Source organism: Oncorhynchus mykiss, chromosome 26 (assembly GCF_057628025.1).
Source record: "Oncorhynchus mykiss isolate SJ-2025 chromosome 26, ASM5762802v1, whole genome shotgun sequence".
Classification (NCBI taxonomy): domain Eukaryota; kingdom Metazoa; phylum Chordata; class Actinopteri; order Salmoniformes; family Salmonidae; genus Oncorhynchus; species Oncorhynchus mykiss.
Genome location: NC_143047.1, coordinates 34,482,679 through 34,502,500, shown reverse-complemented (window position 1 = coordinate 34,502,500; position 19,822 = coordinate 34,482,679). Strand labels below are relative to the sequence as shown.

Here is a 19,822-nt window from a genome sequence, read left to right as displayed (position 1 = left end):
CACACACACACACACACACACACACACACACACACACACACACACACACACACACACACACACACACTATAATCAACCACCAGTTTATATAAACGTAATACTGACTTTATATAAATTGTATATGTTACAGTATATGCACATAAGCTCCTGTTCTTACCACATACAGCCAGTTCATATAGGATTCATAGCCAGTTCATAGAGGCTTCATAGCCAGTTTACAGAGGCTTGTAGCCAATTAACAGAGGCAGTGGCTTCAAGTTCTTCTGTGTGCACATCACTGAGGACCTGAAATGGTCTTGCCACACCGACATCATGATGAAGAAGGCGCCTCTACAACCTCAGGCGGCTGAATAAATTTGACGTGGCCCCTAACATGCTGACCAGACCGGACACGTCACGCGCGTGAGCGATGCAAAATAAATGTAGAAATCCATGTTATTCAGTTATTGCAGCCACACTGCTCGCGCACGCCAACAACTGTCTGCGATGCCAAGGGCTAAAATAGAACTCCTTTCTATTTCTGATGCAGATCGCGCTGCAAGTCCTGCCTCTCCCATCTACTCATTGGTTTATAGAAGCAGGTACCCACATGCCATCTCCTCATTGGTTAGACCCATGTGAGTGATTGAAAAAATAAACTGGTTTGCCGGTTGTTGTGGTAATACTATGAAAGTGTAGATGCCATCACCATATAAGTTCAAAGATGAAAAAGCCTGGAAGGAGGAGAGATGACTAGAAACGATTCGGTTGGCCGTTCTATATGTGGATTAATTGTCGGAGTAGAGGTCCTTGTGCATTTCAGGTAAAATAACAACTCAATGTATATATCCCAGGACAAATTAGCTAGCAACAGCAAGCTAACTAAATAGGACAAATTAGCTAGCAAGTGCAAGCTAACTAGCTAAATTGCCATACATGTTTAATGCTTTTCGACCTAAACCCAAATTAATGTCATTGGTTCAGAGTTGTTTTGATATTTTAACCTGCGTGTCGTGATCGGGTTTGGTGTAGGGAGACAAAATAAAATTATTCACAATAGCGCACGATGGCGCTATTTGGGTTCCGTGTAAGCCGGTTTAGGTTCCGTGTAAGACCATCACAAACATCTACAGATGCACCATTGAGTGCATTCTGTCGGGCTGCATCGCTACCTGATACGGCAACTGCTCCGCACTCAAACGCAAGGCTCTTCAGAGGGAAGTAAAGGCAGCTTCTCCGCACTTAAACGCAAGGCTCTTCAGAGGGAGGTGAAGGCAGCTGCCTTCCCTCCAGGACAACTACAGCGTTCGGTGTCAATGGAAGGCCAAGAAGATCATTAAGGACCCAATCCACCTGAGCCAAGGATGGCTACTGTCTGACAGACGGAGTCAGTACAGGTGCATGACAGCTAAGACCAAGAGACTAAAAACCAGCTTCTATCACCAGACCAACAGACTGTTGAACAGCTTCTATTACCAGACCATCAGACTGTTGAACAGCTTCTATCACCAGACCATCAGACTGTTGAACAGCTTCTATTACCAGACCATCAGACTGTTGAACAGCTTCTATTACCAGACCATCAGACTGTTGAACAGCTTCTATTACCATCAGACTGTTGAACAGCTTCTATCACCAGACCATCAGACTGTTGAACAGCTTCTATTACCATCAGACTGTTGAACAGCTTCTATTACCAGACCATCAGACTGTTGAACAGCTTCTATCACCAGACCATCAGACTGTTGAACAGCTTCTATCACCAGACCATCAGACTGTTGAACAGCTTCTATTACCATCAGACTGTTGAACAGCTTCTATCACCAGACCATCAGACTGTTGAACAGCTTCTATCACCAGACCATCAGACTGTTGAACAGCTTCTATTACCATCAGACTATTGAACAGCTTCTATCACCAGACCATCAGACTGTTGAACAGCTTCTATCACCAGACCATCAGACTGTTGAACAGCTTCTATTACCAGACCATCAGACTGTTGAACAGCTTCTATCACCAGACCATCAGACTGTTGAACAGCTTCTATCACCAGACCATCAGACTGTTGAACAGCTTCTATTACCATCAGACTATTGAACAGCTTCTATCACCAGACCATCAGACTGTTGAACAGTTTCTATCACCAGACCATCAGACTGTTGAACAGCTTCTATCACCAGACCATCAGACTGTTGAACAGCTTATATTACCAGACCATCAGATCATCAGACACACCCACACACACCTCATACTCACAAACACACAGACATACACACACACTCATACTCAGACACACACAGCCAACACTGCTGTCTTATGCTATAGAGACATTGAAACACTGGTAAATACTGTAAATAGTGTATCATATTATTTATATTACTGTACACTGAATTTTAGCTACCCTGTTAATAGACACTTCATCTTTATTTATATACTGGATTTTTGACAGAGATTACTCTAAAATATCTACTGCTATACATATACATAGAATTATTAGCTGATCTTGTGTAAATGATCCTGGTTTACATACATATAGATTGCATTTGATTACTGCTGCAGTGCTATTTGGGTAATCAGATTCATCCCGCCATACTTTATTATTATTATATTTTTTAAACATTTTAATTGTTTGACATTTTACTGCATTGTTAGAAGCTAGTAACATAAGCATTTCACTGCACCCACTATAACACCTGCTAAACTGTGAATGCGATCAATAATTGATTAGATGTTTTCACTTGGTAGCTCACCTGAGACCACTCCATGGCAACCCACTGTGGGCAGGTGAAGCTGTTGCAGCTCTGCTGCGTGATTGGCCGAGGGGAGTGTGTGCACTTCCACTCCTCCACCTGAGTGATCTGTCCGTGGGCGTCGTCCTCAACACACACCACGCTGCGCTCCTGCAGCCCGCCGCTCTCTCCACACGACACTGAACACTCCGTCCAGGGACCCTGCTCCCACCTGGGGAAAAACAGCAATAAGATGCACATAACTCTTTATGATGCTTTAAACAGTGACAGAGATATTGCATACTGGACCCTGGACCCTGGACCCTATTCCAACTAAACTACTGAAAGAGCTGCTTCCTGTGCTTGGTCCTCCTATGTTGAACATAATAAACGGCTCTCTATCCACCGGATGTGTACCACTCACTAAAAGTGGCAGTAATAAAGTCTCTCTTGAAAAAGCCAAACCTTGACCCAGAAAATATAAAAAACTATCAGCCTATATCGAATCTTCCATTCCTCTCAATTTTTTTTGAAAAAGCTGTTTCGCAGCAACTCACTGCCTTCCTGAAGACAAACAATGTATATGAAATGCTTCAGTCTGGTTTTAGACCCCATCATAGCACTGAGACTGCACTTGTGAAGGTGGTAAATTACCTTTTAATGGCGTCAGACCGTAGCTCTGCATCTGTCCTCGTGCTCTTAGACCTTAGTACTGCTTTTGATAACATCGATCACCACATTCTTTTGGAGAGATTGGAAACCCAAATTGGTCTACACGGACAAGTTCTGCCCTGGTTTAGATCTTATCTGTCGGCTGCTAGAATCCTGACTAGAACCAAAACATGTGATCATATTACTCCAGTGCTAGCCTCCCTACACAGGCTTCCTGTTAAGGCAAGGGCTGATTTCAAGGTTTTACTGCTAACCTACAAAGCATTACATGGGCTTACTCCTACCTATCTTTCCGATTTGGTCCTGCCGTACATACCTACACGTACGCTACGGTCACAAGACGCAGGCCTCCTAATTGTCCCTAGAATTTCTAAGCAAACAGCTGGAGGCAGGGCTTTGTCCTATAGAGCTCCATTTTTATGTGAGAGACGCAGACTCGGTCTCAACCTTTAAGTCTTTACTGAAGACTTATCTCTTCAGTGGGTCATATGAGTGAGTGTAGTCTGGCCCAGGAGTGGGAAGGTGAACAGAAAGGCTCTGGAGCAACGAACCGTCCTTGCCGTCTCTGCCTGGCCGACTCCCCTCTCTCCACTGGGATTCTCTGCCTCTAACCCTATTACAGGGGCTGGATTGGCGCCCCCCCTTTTGGTGTGCCGTGGCGGAGATCTTTGTGGGCTATACTCGGCCTTGTCTCAGGATGGTAAGTTGGTGGTTGAAGATATCCCTTTAGTGGTGTGGGGGCTGTGCTTTGGCAAAGTGGGTGGGGTTATATCCTGCCTGTTTGGCCCTGTCCGGGGGTGTCCTTGGATGGGGCCACAGTGTCTCCTGACCCCTCCTGTCTCAGCCTCCAGTATTTATGCTGCAGTAGTTTATGTGTCCGGGGGCTAGGGCCAGTCTGTTATATCTGGAGTATTTCTCCTGTCTTATCCGGTGTCCTGTGTGAATTTAAGTATGCTTTCTCTAATTCTCTCTCTCTTTCTCTCTTTCTTTCTTTCTTTCTTTCTTTCTTTCTTTCTTTCTTTCTTTCTTTCTCTCTCCCAGAGGACGTGAGTCCTAGGACCATGCCTCAAGACTACCTGGCATGATGACTCCTTGCTGTCCCCAGTCCACCTGGTCGTGCTGCTGCTCCAGTTTCAACTGTTCTGCCTGCGGCTATGGAACCCTGACCTGTTCACTGGGCGTGCTACCTGTCCCACACCTGCTGTTTTCAACTCTCTAGAGACAGCAGGAGCGGTAGAGATACTCTCAATGATCGGCTATGAAAAGCCAACTGACATTTACTCCTGAGGTGCTGACTTGTTGCACCCTCGACAACTACTGTGATTATTATTTGACCATGCTGGTAATTTAGGAACATTTGAACATCTTGGTCATGTTCTGTTATGATCTCCACCCGGCACAGCCAGAAGAGGACTGGCCACCCCTCATAGCCTGGTTCCTCTCTAGGTTTCTTCCTAGGTTTTGGCCTTTCTAGGGAGTTTTTCCTAGCCACCGTGCTTCTACACCTGCATTGCTTGCTGTTTGGGGTTTTAGGCTGGGTTTCTGTACAGCACTTTGATATATCAACTGATGTAAGAAATACATTTGATTTGATATGACATAGCATAGCATAGGACTAGCTAACACAGAGCTATAACATGTTTGTGACTATCTGTGACACCTAATTCAGTGACATAGCATAGACATAACTATGCTATGTAGGAAGAATATATATGCTCAGAAGAGCATGTTTGACATGTCCTCTCTGTTACTGACAGTAATAATAATGTCATAGTACTACAGTATTACAGGTTCTGTGATAGACGAGTGTCCTGTCCAGGGGGTGTACTACAGTAGTACAGGCCCTGTGATAGACTACTGTCCTGTCCAGGGTACTACAATAGTACAGGCTCCGTGATAGACTAGTGTCCTGTCCAGGGGGTGTACTACAGTAGTACAGGCTCTGTGATAGACTAGTGTCCTGTCCAGGGGGTGTACTACAATAGTACAGGCTCTGTGATAGACGAGTGTCCTGTCCAGGGGGTGTACTACAGTAGTACAGGCCCTGTGATAGACTAGTGTCCTGTCCAGGGTACTACAGTAGTACAGGCCCTGTGATAGACTAGTGTCCTGTCCAGGGGGTGTACTACAGTAGTACAGGCCCTGTGATAGACTAGTGTCCTGTCCAGGGTACTACAGTAGTACAGGCCCTGTGATAGACTAGTGTCCTGTCCAGGGGGTGTACTACAGTAGTACAGGCCCTGTGATAGACTAGTGTCCTGTCCAGGGTACTACAGTAGTACAGGCCCTGTGACAGACTAGTGTCCTGTCCAGGGGGTGTACTACAGTAGTACAGGCCCTGTGATAGACTAGTGTCCTGTCCAGGGTACTTCAGTAGTACAGGCCCTGTGATAGACTAGTGTCCTGTCCAGGGTACTACAGGGTACAGGCTCTGTGATAGACTAGTGTCCTGGCCAGGGGGTGTACTACAGTAGTACAGGCTCTGTGATAGACTAGTGTCCTGTCCAGGGTACTACAGTAGTACAGGCTCTGTGATAGACTAGTGTCCTGTCCAGGGTACTTCAGTAGTACAGGCCCTGTGATAGACTAGTGTCCTGTCCAGGGTACTACAGGGTACAGGCTCTGTGATAGACTAGTGTCCTGTCCATGGGGTGTACTACAGTAGTACAGGCCCTGTGATAGACTAGTGTCCTGTCCAGGGTACTACAGGGTACAGGCTCTGTGATAGACTATGATGGTCACTCACCGTGGCAGAGGCTGAAAGTGGTCATAAGGCATCACCTCTATGAAGCCATCACTAGAGAATAGAAAGAGGAAGACAACGCCATGTCACCATGACCATTCAGAGGAACCATGTTTCCTATACAGCCTTCACATGCACAACCACGACTGGAAACAGAATAGGGTATGTCCCAAATGGCTCCCAATTTGACATGGTGCACTGCTTTTGACCAGGGCCCATAGGGCAACCATTGTGATTGGTACATGTACATGCCTCTCAGGACAGAGGTCCATGTTGCACTCCTTGAGTTTGGGCGTGGGTTTGGTGTTCTCAGGGTAGCTGTTACAGTGGTGCTCTGGTAACACCTGACTGGACCTGATGTCTGTGCACTCTGCTGAGTTCAGCTGGTAACCTGGCAATAGGCAGAAACAATCAAGGTCAGCAATGAATAGGATCGAAAGCAAACATCGGACTAACATTTGGTGGGCAATGGGTTCATTTTGGGCCATTCAAATGTTTGTCTCAATGTCTGTTTTGGGAAGAAACATGAAACGAAAGCACTAAAACACAGACACGTTGGGTCCTTCATAATCGGATGCATTGCCTCATAATACAGCAACCAAATGTAACCAAAATATAAATTGAATGTATGAAATGGAAAACATTGGATAAACGTTTGGTTAATGCTGGGCTAACGTTTTGCTCAATCATATCTCAAGCCTCATCAATGTCTCTCCAGCTTTGACACCTATAAGAGCTGATATGGGTTCAGGCATAAGGCTTTAACTAATAGTAGGCTTCAACAGTCTCTATAAGAGCTGGTCCGGGTTCAGTCATAAAGCTTGAACTAATAGTAGGCTTCAACAGTCTCTATAAGAGCTGGTCCGGGTTCAGGCAAAGCTGTTGCTGGCAACAAGAACAGTCTCTATAAGAAGGATCTGGGTTCAGTCATAATGCTTCAGCTAATAGCTGGCTTCAACAGTCTCTATAAGAGCTGATCTGGGTTCAGTCATAAATCTTCAGTGCTGGCACAGCCAATAAGCAACATAAGCAGCCGCTTAGGGCCCCACGGCTGCTAGGAACTCAGTTGGATCCCAATTTACTATTGAGAGTTAGAATAGTAGAATACACAAGTTTCCATTTCAAAATGTGGTAGTGCATCAGAAGTTTTCCACTTGTTATGCAAGTCACTCAATTAACCCATGTCAGATCAAATGTTTTACATTGCTTAGTAAATAAGTTGTAGTAATGAGTAGAATTGCATGAAATGTGTTTTAAAACTTCAATAACTACCTGAACGCCATGGCAAAACATTTTACATTTAATTGAAATGATTTGCACATTTTTCTCTCCACCACCAAGACAGCTAAAATGCTAAAATGTTTTCACCACACAGGTTTTTGATCGCTTAGGGTCCCCAAAAGGCTCGGCCTTGTTAGCTAGCAACAACAGTCTCTTTAAGAGCTGATCTGGGGTCAGTCTCACCTCCTCCACAAGTGACAGAGCAGGGGAAGAAGTCAGTCTCTCTCCACTGGTACCTGATTGGTTGATAGAACAGGAACTGGACCATCGTGTCCTTCGGAGCAGCGTATTTCACCTGGAGAGAACACACACTGTTGGACACAGACGCACACTCACACAATCACGTGCACGCACTCACACATCCATATCTAAAGATGTCTAGAGATCTAGACATGTTTAGAAAGATTATTGAGATTTAAGACTCAAACTCAGTCACTGGCCTTAGAACTCAGTGTATAAAGTCGTAAGACTCAATGTCTGAACAGACTCGGGTGCCAACATGAACCAGCCCAATCCTCATTTTCATGCAGAACATTCATCAGAAGAACGTCTCGCAATCAAGCATTTGGACCACATTCCCTTCTAGTATCCCTTTACTTAAATGAATTATTTCAACATTAATAATCACATTGAATAAACAAGGATTTGCTGACATCAGATGAAAGTAGAAGTTATTTTATAAACTAAACATTTGTGATGTGGGTAATGTGTAGGTCATTTATGTCGCTGGCGCTGTAGGCGCCGGTCCAAATCCTATGTTATGTCATTGTGTCATTGGTTCCATGTGAAAGACAGCAGAACCCTTTTACCTTTATAGTGCACTCATTTTAAAAGTTGTGGACTAGAAAGGGATAAGGGCGCCATTTAGCAGGCAGCCTAGGCCTACATACTAGTATCTGCTATGGAATTCACACAGGGCCTGATTTTCAGACTATGATGATCACGATGAAGATAATGCTAACGATGATGATGATGATTAGGAGAGCCATGGCACGCAGTGTTTTATTGCCACAGAAATGGGAGTCGTGTCATGTTTGTGCAATGCTTTGATAACCTCAATGACATGGGAGAGAGCTTAGGTAGTGTCCCAAATGGAACCCAATCCCCTGAAGTACATGACTTAAAAGTGCACTATGTCAAAGGTAGTGCACTACAAAGGGAATATGGTGGGATTTGGGACGCAACCTGACTTGTGGGTGTAATCAGCATACTTCACTAACATGCAATGTGTATGTATTGGCAAGGGCTTTCTCTACAAAATTGTCATCAATCTGTTCAGTATTCTGACGATGTAAAAGAATGGTCATTTACAAAAACAATATTGATATGGTTACTCAGATTACAACATCTAAGAACACAAAAAAGACTTTCAGAATCATAAGAGAAATTGAGAAATGACTCTTGGATGATGTAGGTATGCATTTCCCTCATGAATGATGTAGGTAGACGTTTCCATCAGCTCCTCTTCCTCGTGTCACCTTGATGATGTAATCGGCTCCCAGAGGTCCTTGTGTCCTGAGCGTCTGTCTGTCTGTCCCTTTCTGGTAGTCCACAGTGGTGTTGCCGATGATGTAGGAACCGGGAGAGACCAGACTGTGCTCCTCTCTATGACCCTGCAGAGACTGGGTCTCGATTACTGCAGGGGGGGGGGGGGGGGGGAAGAGAGAGAGAGAGAGAGAGAGAGAGAGAGAGAGAGAGAGGGGGGGGAAGAGAGAATGAGAAAGAGAGAGGTGGAGAGATCGAGGGAGAGAGAGAAAGAGACACACAAACACATAATGAGGTAAATCTGGATGTATAAAGTCCATCAGCAGTACTCCGCACACCAAGAACAGTTGATAACGGTGTTGATGTAGATCACAGAGAGTGGTTTTAACCTTGTCTGAAAGCTGAACACAGCAGACGGTAGTTAAGCTGCTGAAGTAACGTCTAACCTTCAGCTCGGCGAGTTAACACTGTTTGCTGTGTGTGTGTGTGTGTGTGTGTGTGTGTGTGTGTGTGTGTGTGTATGTGTGTGTGTGTGTGTGTGTGTGTGTGTATGCGCTCACTCTCATGATTCCCACCTATACATGAATGGACCAGTGCCCATATTCATAAAGTGTATCGGAGTAGGAGTGCTGGGATTAGTTTGTCCTTTTAGATCACAATGTATAAGATTTACAGTGGGGCAAAAAAGTATTTAGTCAGCCACCAATTGTGCAAGTTCTCCCACTTAAAAAGATGGGAGAGGCCTGTCAGTTTCATCATAGGTACACTTCAACTATGGCAGACAAAATGATGAAAAGAATTCTGCAGAAAATCACATTGTAGGATTTTTAATGAATGTATTTGCAAATTATGGTGGAAAATAAGTATTTGGTCAATAACAAAAGTTTATCTCAATAGTTTGTTATATTCAATAGTTTGTTATATGATGGTAGGCTTTGTTACTTTGGTCCCAGCTCTCTGCAGGTCATTCACTAGGTCCCCCCGTGTGGTTCTGGGATTTTTGCTCACCGTTCTTGTGATCATTTTGAGCCCACGGGGTGAGATCTTGCGTGGAGCCCCAGATCGAGGGAGATTATCAGTGGTCTTGTATGTCTTCCATTTCCTAATAATTGCTCCCACAGTTGATTTCTTCAAACCAAGCTGCTTACCTATTGCAGATTCAGTCTTCCCAGCCTGGTGCAGGTCTACAATTTTGTTTCTGGTGTCCTTTGACAGCTCTTTGGTCTTGGCCATAGTGGAGTTTGGAGTGTGACTGTTTGAGGTTGTGGACAGGTGTCTTTTATACTGATAAGTTCAAACAGGTGCCATTAATACAGGTAACGAACGAGTGGAGGACAGAGGAGCCTCTTAAAGAAGAAGTTACAGGTCTGTGAGAGCCAGAAATCTTGCTTGTTTGTAGGTGACCAAATACTTATTTTCCACCATAATTTGCAAGTAAATTCATAAAAAATCCTACAATGTGATTTTCAAGATTTTTTTTCTCATTTTGTCTGTCATAGTTGAAGTGTACCTATGATGAAAATTACAGGCCTCTCTCATCTTTTTATGTGGGAGAACTTGCACAATTGGTGGCTGACTAAATACTTTTTTGCCCCACTGTATATGGGCAACGGGGACCTGATCCTAGATCAGCACTCCTACTCTAAGACGCTTTATGAATATGGACCCAATACACGAAGGCTAAGATAAAGGTCACGATGCTAACAGTTTAATAGTAAAAAGATCTAACAATAGAGACTTCATCATCTCCAATGACAGTCATAAATGTGTGACTCTTTGAATATCTATTGGCCAAACGACTGAGTGGGTGTGAGAAAATAAACAGTGAATTTGATAAGAGTCATTTCTCATAGAGACATAATCATATTCAGCTGTCCCACAGCACAGCATCGGCCGTTCTTCTTGTCATCCCCCTCTCTCTCTCTTTATTTGTCTTTCTCTAACATATGTGTTTCTCACAAAATCTTTTATGAGGGGGAAGATTCAAACGTCTTCCCAAAACAATGTTTTACATTAGAGATGAATGGAATCACTAACATTTCAACAAACTCTCAATTCACGTTCAACAAATGTTTCTGCAAAGGCCCAGGCATGTTTAATGTATTTTCAACATCAATTATACAGTACATCACAAATGAGAATTTAGAATTTCACAACTTGAAATAATTAACCACAACGTAGCCCTTTGCCACATCACAAAAATAAGCCATTTGTAAGCCAAATAGCCTTTTAAGAAAAGCCCCAAGGTGAAAATATGATACCACTTCTCTCAAACCGCTCCTAACAGTATTTAGTTTCAGTGGAGTTTGTGAACTTGAAGCTGGGTTCCAGAGGCTTTACATTTCTCAAATCAGCTTTTATTCTGCTCTCCTTTACTGGGTTTTACTCTGCTCTCCTTTACTGGGTTTTACTCTGCTCTCCTTTACTGGGTTTTACTCTGCTCTCCTTTACTGGGTTTTACTCTGCTCTCCTTTACTGGGTTTTATTCTGCTCTCCTTTACTGGGTTTTATTCTGCTCTCCTTTACTGGGTTTTACTCTGCTCTCCTTTACTGGGTTTTACTCTGCTCTCCTTTACTGGGTTTTACTCTGCTCTCCTTTACTGGGTTTTATTCTGCTCTCCTTTACTGGGTTTTACTCTGCTCTCCTTTACTGGGTTTTACTCTGCTCTCCTTTACTGGGTTTTACTCTGCTCTCCTTTACTGGGTTTTACTCTGCTCTCCTTTACTGGGTTTTACTCTGCTCTCCTTTACTGGGTTTTACTCTGCTCTCCTTTACTGGGTTTTACTCTGCTCTCCTTTACTGGGTTTTACTCTGCTCTCCTTTACTGGGTTTTACTCTGCTCTCCTTTACTGGGTTTTACTCTGCTCTCCTTTACTGGGTTTTATTCTGCTCTCCTTTACTGGGTTTTACTCTGCTCTCCTTTACTGGGTTTTACTCTGCTCTCCTTTACTGGGTTTTATTCTGCTCTCCTTTACTGGGTTTTACTCTGCTCTCCTTTACTGGGTTTTACTCTGCTCTCCTTTACTGGGTTTTACTCTGCTCTCCTTTACTGGGTTTTATTCTGCTCTCCTTTACTGGGTTTTACTCTGCTCTCCTTTACTGGGTTTTACTCTGCTCTCCTTTACTGGGTTTTACTCTGCTCTCCTTTACTGGGTTTTACTCTGCTCTCCTTTACTGGGTTTTACTCTGCTCTCCTTTACTGGGTTTTACTCTGCTCTCCTTTACTGGGTTTTACTCTGCTCTCCTTTACTGGGTTTTACTCTGCTCTCCTTTACTGGGTTTTACTCTGCTCTCCTTTACTGGGTTTTACTCTGCTCTCCTTTACTGGGTTTTACTCTGCTCTCCTTTACTGGGTTTTATTCTGCTCTCCTTTACTGGGTTTTACTCTGCTCTCCTTTACTGGGTTTTACTCTGCTCTCCTTTACTGGGGTTTACTCTGCTCTCCTTTACTGGGTTTTACTCTGCTCTCCTTTACTGGGTTTTATTCTTCTCTCCTTTACTGGGTTTTACTCTGCTCTCCTTTACTGGGTTTTACGCTGCTCTCCTTTACTGGGTTTTACTCTGCTCTCCTTTACTGGGTTTTACTCTGCTCTCCTTTACTGGGTTTTACTCTGCTCTCCATTACTGGGTTTTACTCTGCTCTCCTTTACTGGGTTTTACTCTGCTCTCCTTTACTGGGTTTTACTCTAATCTCCTTTACTGGGTTTTACTCTGCTCTCCTTTACTGGGTTTTACTCTGCTCTCCTTTACTGGGTTTAATTCTGCTCTCCTTTACTGGGGTTTACTCTGCTCTCCTTTACTGGGTTTTACTCTGCTCTCCTTTACTGGGTTTTACTCTGCTCTCCTTTACTGGGTTTTACTCTGCTCTCCTTTACTGGGTTTAATTCTGCTCTCCTTTACTGGGGTTTACTCTGCTCTCCTTTACTGGGTTTTACTCTGCTCTCCTTTACTGGGTTTTACTCTGCTCTCCTTTACTGGGTTTTACTCTGCTCTCCTTTACTGGGTTTTACTCTGCTCTCCTTTACTGGGTTTTACTCTGCTCTCCTTTACTGGGTTTTACTCTGCTCTCCTTTACTGGGTTTTACTCTGCTCTCCTTTACTGGGTTTTACTCTGCTCTCCTTTACTGGGTTTTACTCTGCTCTCCTTTACTGGGTTTTACTCTGCTCTCCTTTACTGGGTTTTACTCAGCTCTCCTTTACTGGGTTTTATTCTGCTCTCCTTTACTGGGTTTTACTCTGCTCTCCTTTACTGGGTTTTATTCTGCTCTCCTTTACTGGGTTTTACTCTGCTCTCCTTTACTGGGTTTTACTCTGCTCTCCTTTACTGGGTTTAACTCTGCTCTCCTTTACTGGGCTTTATTCTGCTCTCCTTTACTGGGTTTTACTCTGCTCTCCTTTACTGGGTTTTACTCTGCTCTCCTTTACTGGGTTTTACTCTGCTCTCCTTTACTGGGTTTTATTCTGCTCTCCTTTACTGGGTTTTATTCTGCTCTCCTTTACTGGGTTTTATTCTGCTCTCCTTTACTGGGTTTTACTCTGCTCTCCTTTACTGGGTTTAACTCTGCTCTCCTTTACTGGGTTTTACTCTGCTCTCCTTTACTGGGTTTTACTCTGCTCTCCTTTACTGGGTTTTACTCTGCTCTCCTTTACTGGGTTTTACTCTGCTCTCCTTTACCGGGTTTTACTCTGCTCTCCTTTACCGGGTTTTACTCTGCTCTCCTTTGCTGGGTTTTATTCTGCTCTCCTTTACTGGGTTTTACTCTGCTCTCCTTTACTGGGTTTTATTCTGCTCTCCTTTACTGGGTTTTACTCTGCTCTCCTTTACTGGGTTTTACTCTGCTCTCCTTTACTGGGTTTTACTCTGCTCTCCTTTACTGGGTTTTACTCTGCTCTCCTTTACCGGGTTTTATTCTGCTCTCCTTTACCGGGTTTTACTCTGCTCTCCTTTACTGGGTTTTACTCTGCTCTCCTTTACTGGGTTTTACTCTGCTCTCCTTTACTGGGTTTTACTCTGCTCTCCTTTACTGGGTTTTACTCTGCTCTCCTTTACCGGGTTTTACTCTGCTCTCCTTTACCGGGTTTTACTCTGCTCTCCTTTGCTGGGTTTTATTCTGCTCTCCTTTACTGGGTTTTACTCTGCTCTCCTTTACTGGGTTTTATTCTGCTCTCCTTTACTGGGTTTTACTCTGCTCTCCTTTACTGGGTTTTACTCTGCTCTCCTTTACTGGGTTTTACTCTGCTCTCCTTTACTGGGTTTTACTCTGCTCTCCTTTACTGGGTTTTATTCTGCTCTCCTTTACCGGGTTTTATTCTGCTCTCCTTTACCGGGTTTTACTCTGCTCTCCTTTACTGGGTTTTATTCTGCTCTCCTTTACTGGGTTTTACTCTGCTCTCCTTTACTGGGTTTTATTCTGCTCTCCTTTACTGGGTTTCATTCTGCTCTCCTTTACTGGGTTTTACTCTGCTCTCCTTTACTGGGTTTTACTCTGCTCTCCTTTACTGGGTTTTATTCTGCTCTCCTTTACTGGGTTTTACTCTGCTCTCCTTTACTGGGTTTTATTCTGCTCTCCTTTACTGGGTTTTATTCTGCTCTCCTTTATTGGGTTTTATTCTGCTCTCCTTTACTGGGTTTTATTCTGCTCTCCTTTACTGGGTTTTACTCTGCTCTCCTTTACTGGGTTTTACTCTGCTCTCCTTTACTGGGTTTTACTCTGCTCTCCTTTACTGGGTTTTACTCTGCTCTCCTTTACTGGGTTTTACTCTGCTCTCCTTTACTGGGTTTTATTCTGCTCTCCTTTACTGGGTTTTACTCTGCTCTCCTTTACTGGGTTTTACTCTGCTCTCCTTTACTGGGTTTTACTCTGCTCTCCTTTACTGGGTTTTACTCTGCTCTCCTTTACTCTCCTTTTTTACGTCACTGTTCTTTTCCTTCTCCATGTCGGCCTCGCTAGTCTCCTGATAGTTGATAAACGATCTGTTAAAGTAATTCGAAGGTCACTCCAAACCCTTGTTTTGTAACATCTGACAAAACACACATCCACTTAAACATGTGGAGTTGTAGGGGTGTATTATGATGTTGGCCACCAACGAGGCAGCTGGAGTTAGTCATGTCTCCTGTGGAATCAGAGACACACGCACACACACACACACACACACACACACACACACACACACACACACACACACACACATACACACATACACACATACACAAACACACACACACACACACACACACATACACACATACACACCACACAGTGCTCAGACATACACTTGAAGCAGTCTCGCACACATGCACGGAGCGCTCTCACATGCACACGCACACACACACTCACACATAGGAAATACATCCCATAAATCTGAAATGCATGAGCTCCCAACACAAGCCAACAGAGAGGAGAGGAGAGAACTCTGTCTCTCTCAGCACTGCTTTTTAGAACCTCATTGGAACACTCTGGAATCTCTGAACATTCTTGAATGGCAAAGCATGACGTGTGTGTGTGTGTGTGTGTGTGTGTGTGTGTGTGTGTGTGTGTGTGTGTGTGTGTGTGTGTGTGTGTGTGTGTGTGTGTGTGTGTGTGTGTGTATATCAGAGTCACATATCAGAGTGGCTCGTTGTCAGTGTGGTATGTGATTCTCACAGTGCTGGGCAGAGTTAGACATAACGTGATGACTTCCTCTATAAATCACTAGCACTGATCAGCTGCCAGTAGAACATTTGTTAGCCCAGATGTTTAGAGAGAAAGCGAGACCAAGAGAAAGTGTGTGTGGTTGTTTGTGTGTGTGTGTGTGCAGGTTGGACAGCCCCTTGAACAGTGAAGTACTCACCTATGACATCAGGTCCCTTGGAGCTGACTCTCAAACTCCTGCTTCCCAAGGGAACTTCCAGCACTGTCTTCACAGCTGTAGGACAAAGTAGATTTTATTTAGACTACTCAACAAATGCCAAAATGTCTCCACAATAACCCAAATCTCAACAAATTCCCGAACACATACAATTGCCACAGTATACTTAAATGTCAGCACAATACACAGAAATGTCTCCACAATACATAAAATGTCCTCAGATAAAATGTCCTCAGATAAAATGTCCTCAGAATACACAAGACACTCTTAGAATACAATACACCAAATGTCCTAAAAAATACACGCTTAGTTCATCTGGAAATAGATATGGCAGATACAGACGTAATTAATAGATGGTCTCTCAACACGACACATTTCTGAGTGTAACAATAGTCCACTAAGCTGTTGGGTAGATAGCACTCTCACACCTGAGTTCCTGTTGCAGGTGTGGGAATAATGGGACAACTTTAAAGCAAAGACACTTAGCTCTTCCTCTTATCACTTATTTTATTAAAGCTGACGTGTCTTCCTCTTCGTCAGAGCTTTTGCTGAAAGCCAAGAGGCTGAAACGTCAGTTTTAATAAAGGGAGACAATTAAAAAGCTTGTAAGTGATAGGAGAAAGAGCAGTCTGCAGGTTTCTTTTCCCTTTTAGGGTAAACAAATGAAGCAATCTTTTCCTGTTCTTATTATGGAGCTGGCGTGACTGTTTCCTCCCTGTTTCAGTTGATTTGTACAATGAACTCCTTTTGGCTTCAGATCTCACCATGAACATGAACATCAGTAAATAAAGTTGGGCCGGTCCTAAATGGTACCCTATTCCCTATATAGTGCACTACCTTTGACTGGGACCCCATAGGGCTCTGTCATGTAGGGAATAAGGCGCCCTAATGGGACACAGCCAGTGTGTAGGAGTTCTACTTCAGTTGGCAGATCATACTGACCTTCAGTGTCTTATCAACAAAGGGGGTTGGTGAGGCCAAAGGAAAGTGTGTTGAAACACTTCCAGCAACCGATTAAGCATTCAGTCCATGTAAATATATATATATATATGACAACACATTTTATGAGGTCAAATAGAACTGTGTCGAAACTATTTTGTTTCAAAGTGGAATGAAATAATGTATCTGTGATGTATCTCGAGAAGTAGCAGTGTTGAAAAACCTGGAGTGACCGTTGGATGGTAAAAGCATGGTCAGAGTCCCAAGTGACAGCCTAGGGGCCCTGGTCAAATGTAGTGTACTATACAGGAATGGGGTGCCATTTGGGACGTAGGCCAAGACTGTGACAAGGAATGTTCTTCCAAGGAGCAACATGGAATTGGAGTTTACTAACCAGAGAGGAAAAATGATAACCCGTATTTCTCCCTCTGCAGTCTGTAATGTGCCAATTCTAAATGTGTTCATGTGAAAACAGAACAACAACAGTGTACAGTAGAATATAGTACAGTAGAATATAGTACAGTAGAAAATGTGTCCAATATAGTATGACCTCTACAGCAGTCAAATATGAGATTAGGCAAGAAGGGTTTGTGTGTGTATATATGTGTGTATATGTGTATTTGTGTTCCTGTGTGTGTGTGTATTTGTGTTCCCGTGTGTGTGTGTGTGTGTGTGTGTGTGTGTGTGTGTGTGTGTGTGTGTGTGTGTGTGTGTGTGTGTGTGTGTGTGTGTGTGTGTGTGTGTGTGTGTGTGTGCGTGTGTGCGTGTGTGTGTGTGTGTGTGTGCGTGTGTGTGTGTGTGTGTGTGTGTGTGTGTGTGTATTTGTGTTTACACGTGTTTGTGTGTGTGTGTGTCACTGGGGCATATCACTTTCTACTCAGACTCTGAGGTTTAGTTTTCCAGTGGAGAGATAAACCAGGTGATAACATCTGATATCTACTGTAGAAACACCTTGTGACAGTCACGTTAACACCCCCCTCCAACCAGGTGATAACATCTGATGTCTACTGTAAAAACACCTTGTGACAGTCACGTTAACAACCCCCTCCCCCTCCAACCAGGTGATAACATCTGATATCTACTGTAGAAACACCTTGTGACAGTCACGTTAACACCCCCCTCCAACCAGGTGATAACATCTGATGTCTACTGTAGAAACACCTTGTGACAGTCACGTTAACACCCCCCTCCAACCAGGGGATAACATCTGATATCTACTGTAGAAACACCTTGTGACAGTCACGTTAACACTCCCCTCCCCCTCCAACCAGGGGATAACATCTGATGTCTACTGTAGAAACACCTTGTGACAGTCACGTTAACAACCCCATCCCCCTCCAACCAGGTGATAACATCTGATTTCTACTGTAGAAACACCGTGTGACAGTCACGTTAACACCCCCCTTCCTCCAACCAGGTGATAACATCTGATATCTACTGTAGAAACACCTTGTGACAGTCACGTTAACACCCCCCTCCAACCAGGTGATAACATCTGATATCTACTGTAGAAACACCTTGTGACAGTCACGTTAACACCCTCCTCCAACCAAGTGATAACATCTGATGTCTACTGTAGAAACACCTTGTGACAGTCACGTTAACAACCCCCCCTCCTCCAACCAAGTGATAACATCTGATGTCTACTGTAGAAACACCTTGTGACAGTCACGTTAACACCCTCCTCCAACCAAGTGATAACATCTGATATCTACTGTAGAAACACCTTGTGACAGTCACGTTAACACCCCCTCCAACCAGGTGATAACATCTGATATCTACAGTAGAAACACCTTGTAACAGTCACGTTAACACCCTCCTCCAACCAAGTGATAACATCTGATGTCTACTGTAGAAACACCTTGTGACAGTCACGTTAACAACCCCCCCTCCTCCAACCAGGTGATAACATCTGATATCTACTGTAGAAACACCTTGTGACAGTCACGTTAACACCCCCCTCCAACCAGGTGATAACATCTGATGTCTACTGTAGAAACACCTTGTGACAGTCACGTTAACACCCCCCTCCAACCAGGGGATAACATCTGATATCTACTGTAGAAACACCTTGTGACAGTCACGTTAACAACCCTCCTCCAACCAGGGGATAACATCTGATGTCTACTGTAGAAACACCTTGTGACAGTCACGTTAACAACCCCCCCTCCAACCAGGGGATAACATCTGATGTCTACTGTAGAAACACCTTGTAACAGTCACGTTAACACCCCCCTCCAACCAGGTGATAACATCTGATATCTACTGTAGAAACACCTTGTGACAGTCACGTTAACACCCCCCTCCCCCTCCAACCAGGGGATAACATCTGATGTCTACTGTAGAAACACCTTGTGACAGTCACGTTAACAACACCCCCCTCCAACCAGGTGATAACATCTGATGTCTACTGTAGAAACACCGTGTGACAGTCACGTTAACACCCCCCCCCCCCTCCTCCAACCAGGTGATAACATCTGATGTCTACTGTAGAAACACCTTGTGACAGTCACGTTAACACCCCCCCCCCCCCCCCCTCCAACCAGGTGATAACATCTGATGTCTACTGTAGAAACACCTTGTGACAGTCACGTTAACACCCCCCTCCAACCAGGGGATAACATCTGATGTCTACTGTAGAAACACCTTGTGACAGTCACGTTAACACCCCCCTCCAACCAGGGGATAACATCTGATATCTACTGTAGAAACACCTTGTGACAGTCACGTTAACACCCCCCTCCAACCAGGGGATAACATCTGATGTCTACTGTAGAAACACCGTGTGACAGTCACGTTAACACCCCCCCCCCTCCTCCAACCAGGTGATAACATCTGATGTCTACTGTAGAAACACCTTGTGACAGTCACGTTAACACCCCCCCCCCCCCTCCAACCAGGTGATAACATCTGATATCTACTGTAGAAACACCTTGTGACAGTCACGTTAACAACACCCCCCTCCAACCAGGTGATAACATCTGATGTCTACTGTAGAAACACCTTGTGACAGTCACGTTAACAACACCCCCCTCCAACCAGGTGATAACATCTGATATCTACTGTAGAAACACCTTCTGACAGTCACGTTAACAACCCCCCCCCCCCTCCAACCAGGGGATAACATCTGATATCTACTGTAGA

General features: G+C 44.1%; 1 protein-coding gene across 1 annotated transcript in view; it reads right to left on the bottom strand.

The window, feature by feature from the left end:
• The window catches only part of LOC149971460 (ADAMTS-like protein 3), a 231,058-nt gene that overhangs the window by 70,108 nt on the left and 141,128 nt on the right, over positions 1-19,822 (bottom strand). The window contains exons 8-13 of the mRNA XM_090222838.1: positions 15,722-15,796; positions 8,883-9,040; positions 7,588-7,699; positions 6,376-6,514; positions 6,127-6,177; positions 2,730-2,940 (exon numbers count right to left, since the gene is read on the bottom strand). Coding sequence (XP_090078964.1) covers positions 2,730-2,940; positions 6,127-6,177; positions 6,376-6,514; positions 7,588-7,699; positions 8,883-9,040; positions 15,722-15,796 — 746 coding nt within the window. The remainder of the gene's footprint in view (positions 1-2,729; positions 2,941-6,126; positions 6,178-6,375; positions 6,515-7,587; positions 7,700-8,882; positions 9,041-15,721; positions 15,797-19,822) is intronic.